This window comes from Nannobrachium achirus, assembly GCF_963921795.1.
Source record: "Nannobrachium achirus genome assembly, chromosome: 20".
In the NCBI taxonomy this organism is placed as follows: Eukaryota; Metazoa; Chordata; class Actinopteri; order Myctophiformes; family Myctophidae; genus Nannobrachium; species Nannobrachium achirus.
In genome coordinates this window covers 8,732,532-8,741,493 of record NC_137827.1, presented here as the reverse complement: position 1 = coordinate 8,741,493, position 8,962 = coordinate 8,732,532, and the positions used below count along the sequence as shown (strand labels likewise).

General features: G+C 45.1%; 1 protein-coding gene across 1 annotated transcript; it reads left to right on the top strand.

Annotated features, from left to right (window-relative positions):
- Nucleotides 1–6,665: 6,665 nt before the first annotated feature.
- cd93 (CD93 molecule) lies at nucleotides 6,666–8,462 on the top strand (the record flags this gene model as incomplete). The annotated part of the gene is made up of 1 exon (XM_080750801.1): nucleotides 6,666–8,462. One exon carries the CDS (start codon nucleotides 6,666–6,668, stop codon nucleotides 8,460–8,462), a length of 1,797 nt encoding a protein of 598 aa, XP_080606927.1.
- Between the last annotated feature and the right edge of the window lie 500 nt (nucleotides 8,463–8,962).

Below are 8,962 nucleotides of genomic sequence, written 5' to 3'. Positions count from 1 at the left end.
TAGTTTTATTTCTCTTTTTTGTTAATTCTTTTAATAACCCTGTGCAGGACAGGAGAAGTTGTTCACATGTCAGAATCGTGTCTGCATTAAGTTGTATTTGGTCGCGCAAACCAATCTAGAAATATTTTTTGCCAAGTGATCTTTTTGTCAGGATTTGTCAACTTTATTTTTTCCCTTTTTAATAAGCTCACTATTCTGACACGTTGAGAAGCTCACGTATCACTGTGTGACACGTTGAGAACTTGAGATCGGATATTTTCAAAGAGCAAAAGTGTGATTAAAGTGTTTAATCCACTAAAAGGATCCCTGACTAATAGGCCTTATGTCTTAATAATACATTATATTTGCGCTCTATAACTAAAAGTTTTAACTGATGTCCCAGTTGATGTTGTCATATGCCATTTTGTTGTCCAGGCCTATGGAATACACTTCCTAAGGTTAATATCAGCGTCAAAGCAATATTTAAAATCATTTGTATTAACACATGCACACATGGACTAATGACGTCATCGACGGGAGGTGTCCCTATTGAGTGAAAGATGAAAAAATAAAATATTTGAGGTGTTTTTATTATTTATAGAGGGCAATTATAATGTAGAGTAGACTATAGTATATAAGGCTTAAGACACCACGTACGAACCACGGGTACTACGAGGAGGAAGGGGGAGCAGAGTTAAAAGGAGAGAGAGAGATTAACAGGGTATTTCCCTTTGACTTGTGAAATATTGCTGATAAATCTTTCTCCTTTCTTTCTTATTCTTATTATGTTTTCAAATCACACGCACTGAATGGTAGAACGGCGCGTAGGGTATGTGGGGCCTGTGAACGTGTATTTGCATGCTTTAGACATTGTTTTGTTTTGCCCTGAACTACTTAAACAAGAGACTGCCCTGCTGGACTGTAAATGTGGAAGGGGGGTAATGATGAGAGAGGGGGGGTTGGGAGTTCAAAGGGAAAAGAAAAAATAGCTTACGGAGGATTCTTTTGGCTGTCTAAAAATGTATCCTTTTTTATAAGTTTCTCATTTTATCGTCTGCTTGGGCTTCTGTGAGCACCCCAAACGGTTGTTTTGATTCAGTATGTAGATATTTGATATTAATGGTGCATTTCATTTCATTTAATATAGCATTTTCTCAATTTTATTTTCTTATTACCAGTAAGGCTCCCTAATCGGGAGATAAGCGACCGTAGGTCACTTATCTCCACAAATAGGGCAAAAATGTGTTTTGCCAAAATCTTCCTGATCCATGTTGATGACATGAGTGTAGACATACTGTGTAGTGATTTTCGTGATTTTAGGGCAAAATCTGTAGGAGCAGTGTCCAAAAATGTGTTTTTAAAAATCGGCCTGGAGGTGGCGCTATATGGGACAGATTCATGTTGATGGGATGAGTGTAGACATACTGTGTACCGATTTGCGTGATTTTAGGGCGTGTGTTCAAAAATGTGTTTTGCAAGAATCGGCCTCATGGTGGCGCTAGAAGAGGGCCATGTGAGAAATGAGGGGTGGGGTCTCCGCGCCGGCAAGGCGGACGAATAGGTACCGGCCCCGGCTGTCCCGGTCGCTCCTAGCCGGAGTTACGGCATTTTATGTGAGCTGCAGTGTAGGGGGTCCTCCACTGGGGGCGCCACCACTTTTGCATCCGTTCTGGAGCACCAGGAGTCGGTGGTCCCCGGGAATTCCCCGTGAGCAGCCCCGTTGGGGTGGTCATTTGGTCATGTTTGCGCATTTGGTCATTTTTTACATCTGGGGGTCCCCCAGGGACCTGGGGGTCCCTGGAGCTCCGGGGGTCCTTGGAGGTTGTAGTTTGGCAGGCAAGGAACGTGTGTGCAAAATTTGGCATGGATCGGGGCAACGGTTGCGGAGATATAAGCAGGGAAAAAGTGTGACGTGTGAGGTGTGACAGACAGACGGAGGGACTGACTTACACTTTGTGGTGGTTTTGATAGTAAGGTGCGACCTACGGTCGCAATAATACAGAGACAATGTGGGGTTAGAAAAGAGGGATGTATTTGTTCTTGCATAAATGCACCTGTACCTTTGTACCCTTGTATCGAATTCCCTAATAAAAATAGACCTGAGGCCCCCACAATACAGTATGTTTCCTGTCTCTACATCAGGGGTTCCCAAACTTTTTTTTTCTTTCCATTATTCTCCTGGAAATTATGTTACGAGGAAAACGTTGAGATAATAGCCAATTCGGTTAAAATGATACAAAATATATATTCTTTTGAGTGTAAAATATTATCAAATTATCTTGCGGCACCCCTGGACTGCCACCAAGGCCCCCTGGGTGACCCGTCAGTGACGTCACCCACTTTGAAAACCCCTGCTCTACATGTATTAGCCCCAACAATATCTAATTGTATTTCATTGTATTTTAATGGTCAAAATCAGATCTAAAAGCACACAACATGTTGCATTGCATTGTGTGAGTGTTAGATGTGCTATCTTTGCTATATTTGAAATGTGGCTTAAAAGTTGAGCCACTGTGTGAGTGTCTCACATCCTGTCATTAGGGGGGAGAGCCTGTGTCTAAGTGGTGCTCCTAATCTAAGATAGCATCAAAGCCAACGTTTTTTTTTTTTTTTACAAGCGACCCTCTCTGGCTTACATATGTTGCTGCTGTTAATAACCCACGCACGCACGCATGCACGCACGCACGCACGCACGCACGCACGCACGCACGCACGCACACACTATAGTTTATTGTGACAGTTAAACCACTTACAACGTGGTGTCTGTGTATTTTGAGCAGAGCATATAGATTTTTATCATTAACTTTTTATAGTTTTTCACATTATATATAAAAAAAACAATAACAACATACATCACATAACAATAAACACTCAATCATCTCCAATCCCCCCTCCCAACCTACCCCTCCATTGTTCAAATATAAATCACACATTCCATCCATAGAATTCAGTAGGTTTTTCAGTTCAGTTATCAATGCTATTGTTCCTTGCTGTGCTTGATTAATCCTCGCAGAAGGAAGTTCCAGATATGAGATATCCAAAAAGCTCCTTAGCCAATGAGCTTTTGAGATGTCATGAGGTGGGTTCCATCGCACAATAATCTTTTTGGCTGCCGTCAATCCGGCAAGCCAGACTTTCCGGGTCTTTTCCGTAAGATGTAATTTAGAGTCATCATTCAAAAGGTGCACGAATGGGTCTACTGGAAACTGTACCTCTGTTAGGTCTGATATAGTCCTTATAGCCTTTCCCCAAAACTCAGAAATTACCCGGACATTCCCATACCATAATGAACAAATTAGCCTAATGTTCCCGGGGCACAAAACGTGCAATATGGGTCAGGTGCCAATCCCATTCGATGCCTGATTCTGACAAAACTTGAAATGTATTTACTGATGATTTGGATTTTTTGATGCACCAGCCTTATTATCCCAAATAGCTTCCCAGTCCAATTGAATCATTTTTTCACTCCTTTCCTGTTTCTACCCAGGGGCGTCACAGGGGGGGGGGATAACTTTAGCTATTGAAAAATAGCAGATATACAAGCTCTCAGCGTGGCACTCGGCTTGTAGATCTGCTATTTTCGTAAAGTCATGAAAATGTGTGAAAATCTTTGAATGTATGTATTTTTTAAGCGAACATTTGTAACTCAAATTTTGCTTCTGGGGGGGTCCCAGGAACTTAATATTTTGAGATAGGGGTCCGTGGCCAAATACATATCATCTTGGGAGTCCTTGACATGAAAAGGTTTGAGCAACACTGACATGGAAACATAAAGGTTTCTTGCACACATTTTCACGATTTTTCAAAAATAGCAGATCTACAAGCTCGCAGCGCGGCACTCGGTGTTGTGAGCTTGTAGATCTGCTATTTTCACTAGTCTGCTTTGTTTTTTATGGAATTTCTTATTTCTTCGTGAAATTTCTGGAAAATATATTACATTTATTTTTCATTTACGAAAGATTCGTTTTTTTCTTGTATGTTTTGAAATAATGAATGCCTTGTAAGTATTGGTAGGCTTTCATTTCATACACAATGACGAATCTGAATTAGAACATAATAAATATCTAGATGAATCAATCAATCGATCTGAGAAAAAATAAACTAATAATAATTAACACTTGGCTGAAAACCTGAATACCGAATGGACTGACTATGACGAAAAATGTTTGTATATGAACTAGAAAAGAATGGACGACGAAAGAATAGAACAGAATAGAATAGAATAAACACATTAGCACTGGTGTCACAATTTTAGGCAAGTCGTTACAGGCAAAGATTCTCAAATATGCTTCATTTGTTGTGGTATTGTGCTGTGAAAATAGCCGGCCTATACCGTCATATGAGGTTGTCATGGCTTACAGTAAAGCCAATGACTTGTGCAACAGCTAGTGCAACAATGGAGCCATGAGAGTCCGAGTTAATTTAAGAGGTTTACTGTGTAGAACAGCTCGCCGTGGTCGATTAACCCCTTAAGACCTGGAATGCGTCACGTTTGATTTGAACCACTTTAATCATTATTTTATGCTTTAACAATTGAAAAATAGCAGATATACAAGCTCACAGTGCGGCACCGAGTGCCGCGCTGCGAGCTTGTAGATCTGCTACTTTTGAAAAATCGTGAAAATGTTTGCAAGTCTTTGAATATCTTTATCCTAACCCTGACTTCCACATCCTTCCTCTAAATCAGTGTTGAGAACCACTGATTTAGAGGAAGGATTTGGAAGTGCTATTTTTGAAAAATCGCAAAAAGTCTTTGAATATAATTGACCCGATCTTTGACCCGACTTCCAAATCCTTCTTCTAAATCAGTGGTTCTCAAACTTTGTCATGTCCAGGACCCCCCGAAATTAGAGGTCTTTGGCCGTGGACCCCCATCTCAAAATATGTTGTTCCAGGAACCCCCCAGAAGCAAATATTTGAGTTACAAATGTTTGCTTTTAAATAGATATATTCAAAGACTTGCAAAAAAGAAATCTTGATTTTTCAAAAATAGCAGATCTACAAGCTCGCAGCGCGGCACTCGGTGCCGCGCTGTGAGCTTGTATATCTGCTGTTTTTCAATAGTTAAAGCATTCAATAAAATGGGTTAAATGGGTTAAACATGTAGATAAGTGCTGAGTTCAACGAGAATGAGAAGCTGGGAGCTGCTTTGAAGTAGCTTTTCTAACGCTCCCTGGTCTTATCTGGCATGTCCAGCGGGCTGCGGGGTGCGTTCATTTCCTGTGATTGAAGCCCAGGCACTTCCTCTCCACAAACACGGGAAGCGCTGTGTTTGTCTGACAGGAACACGCACATGCCACTGTCTGCTGGAGCAGAGGCGTCTATTGGGGATATGGCAAGGTACGTGTGGCAGCTGCCATACCTTGGCTACACAGGGGAAAACAACTTAGAATAAATTCATGGTGCCTGTTGCTAAGGTATGGCAACATGACTAAGACACCAGTCATGTTGCCATACCTTAGCTTTTGCTGAACTGACGCCACTGTGCCGGAGCTACCTATGCTGAGAAAGAAACGCACAGTGGCTCTCCTGAAAACAACCCAACACACACACACACACACACACACACACACACACACACACACACACACACACACAGGTTTGCATTTGCTACTTTGTGGGGACATTACACATAGTCTACTATCTTTGTGGGGACATTCCATTCATTTTTATGCAAGTCCTGTGGCCTTACCCTAACCTCTATTCTTAACTTAACCCCTAACCCTAACCCTAACCCTTAACCTAACCCCTAAACCTAAGCCTTGCCATGTGGGACACTAAAATTTGTCCCCACAAGGTCTTTTTCTCCGATTGTACTATCTTTGTGGGCACCTGTAGGCCCCCACAAAGATAGTATTGCAAGGACACACACACACACACACACACACACACACACACACACACACACAGGATTATGTCACACCAATGCAATCAAAATCTCCAGGCGTGCCTGAATTTATAGTGAAAAGGCAGATCTACAAGCTCACTACGCTTCGCAACAAGTTGACAGTTGGTAGATCGTCTATTTTCATCACTTTATTTGTGGGGAAAAAAACATTTATAATAAAAAGAAAATCAGTCGGGTAGAAAGTCATGGTTAAACATATTTCTAGGGTATACATTATTTGCCTCTGTATTGGGAGATGAGTGCACTCAAAGTACTGATAAATAGACAAATAATACACAGTGCATTACAACAATAATGTGTGTTTATATCATAAAATCCCAAGACACACGTGATCTTGTCTCGCCACAACACACCATTATGAAAACCTCTAACCGTAGAACATCATTAATCCTCGTGCACTTCAAGTGTTGATACTTCAAGTGCTGGAAACTCACTGGCCTGGGCCTCTCCTCTCCTCTCACACCAAGACGAGGCAGCCCTGACCGGAGACATCTGGAAAACAAGTCAAAACACTGAGGAGCAATGCTATTGTGTTGTGCTCGCACAGCGGAACTGGGGGTTTGCTGGTGGGAGGCGAACATTACCCCATAGCTGCTGCTAAACATTGTTTCCCATCGGTTTACGCTGCAAACAGGATACGGGGCCCTGCGTGTCCCACTCCAACTCACACCACTCGCGTTTTGGCAGCCGACAGGCAATGTTTTTCAGGCGCAGCGTTGATGCCACTTAAGGAGGATCGTCTGGGTACAGCGCACGCATAGGCCTGCCTCTCGCCTGGATGCTTGATTTGAAATATGTGGGAATGATGCTGTGGATTCTCCTAGCGCACCTCGTCGTCACCGCCTGTGGTTCGTCCGGAGCAGCCGACTTTGAGCGAGCGCTGTGCATCGCGGAGGCCTGCTACACGCTGCACGTGAACAAGGTGAACTTTGACAAGGCTCGTGCCAGCTGCGTCGACAACGGGGGCTATCTGATGACCGTCACCGACAGACAGGAAGAGAGGGTGCTCGAATCACTTCTCCCCCTGGTCGGGAGACGCAGAGAGAAGTCCGTTCCGTTTTGGATCGGGCTGAGGCTGCGCCGGGGACAGTGCGTGTTGCCGGAGAGGACTCTCAAGGGCTTCGAGTGGCTGTCGTCGACGACGGACGACGGGCAGTATTCCAACTGGGCCGCGGATCCCATCAGCACCTGCACGGAGGAGCGATGCGCCCAGATCCGCTACTTCCCGTCAGGCCAGAACCAACTGAAATGGGTGGACGGGCAGTGCCGGAGGCTGGCTTTCTACGCGTGCAAGTTCTATTTCAAGGGCATGTGCAAGCCCCTGGTGCTCATGGGGCCCGGGCAGATCAATTACACGGCGCCCTTCTCCTCCAAGCCTCTGAGAACTGACATGAGGTCGTTGCCGCTGGGAACGTACGCAGATGTGTCGTGCGGCGACGGGCAGGTGGATTTTTCGGTGTGCAGGGCCGTGGACGATTCCTACGGATGGACTTCCGCTGGTCCCTTCTGTGCCGCGTCGGGAAAGACAAACTGTGCCTTCAACAACGGCGGGTGCGAACACCTATGCCTGGAGGCCGCGGACGGGGCGCTGTGTGCGTGCAAAGACGGCTACGAGCTGAGCCAGGACCAGGCCACTTGCAGCCCAAAAGACTACTGCCGCCAGGCTGCGTGTCAACACCAGTGCGTCATGGGGGACTCAGGTTTCACCTGCACGTGTCCCGCGGGATTCCAAATCGACGCGAACCTACAGACCTGCTCGGACGTGGACGAATGTCAGACGCGGGTCTGCGAGGATCACGCGTGCGTCAACGCGCCAGGCACTTACACCTGCGACTGCAAAACGGGTTACCAGATGGTCGACGGCAAATGCCAGGACGTGGACGAGTGCTCCGAGTCGAGGTGCGATCAGAAGTGCCTCAACTCGCTGGGATCGTTCTCTTGCCACTGCGACGTCGGCTTCGTCGCGTCCGAGGACGGCCGCTCGTGCGTGGACGTGGACGAATGCCTCTCTGGCGGCTGTGACGCGTCCGAACTGATCAGATGCACCAACACCGTTGGTAGCTTCACGTGCGCGTGCCCAGAAAACTATCACTTGGATAGCAATGGAATCTCCTGCGATTTATTCCAGACGGATGCGGGCGCAACTACGCTGTCCAACGAACCCGTGGAAATGCTTCGAACGGCCGAGCCGCCGACCTCCATTCCCACCGTCCAGAACCTGAACCCAAACCAGACCTTTCCCACCGACGTGCCGGTCCTGCACCCTGTGAGCACGAGCGTCGCCGACCCGCCGAATAACGTCTCCTTTGGAAGGAACGTGCGCGTAAGCAAGCCGTTCAACTCGAGGATGTTGATTTGTATCGTGGGCTCAGTTGTTCCTCTGTTGCTGTTGGTCATGGTGACCGTGGCGATCGTTATCTTTAGATGCAGTCGGCCACAGAGGGAGGTGAAGAAGACTGTCACTGCCGACGGGTACTGTTGGGTCTCCTCCGGGTTTGAACCGCATTTAGAAAAGTTATATGAGTCGGTGTTGACAGATGACCCGCCTGCGTCACCTCTGGAGTCTGAAGCGTAGTGGATTTTATTATTTCATGTGTTGATGTTAAAAAAAAAAGAAAAATGCCATAACTGCATGTGATAGGGAGTAGGGACAATGGTGGACAGTAAATGTAATTGAGAACTGGACTTACGTTTTTCCTTATTATTATTTTTTTCTTGAGTAGGCTATATTTGTAGCGTATGAGTTTCACATGTGTTTTTTGACTCCATTACATTCCTAGGAAGGGACTCTGGATAAATATTAAGTAAATAAAATACATTATTTGAAAAACAGTGAAAATGGCCCCTCTTGTGAGCTTGTAGGTTGGCTATTGGCAATCTAGAAAATGTCATGCAATGCATTGACATTCAAAAAGAAAAACATTTAATTTTACTTGTTACTTTTGAATACTTAAAGGGGCACTCCACCACTTTTCAACCTATGTTCATATAATTGGTCCTCCCTCTTTATTTTTCTTTTTTTTTTCTCAGAGGGCGGCTGTGGGCAGGTCAGAAACCCATCGTCTTGTGACATCA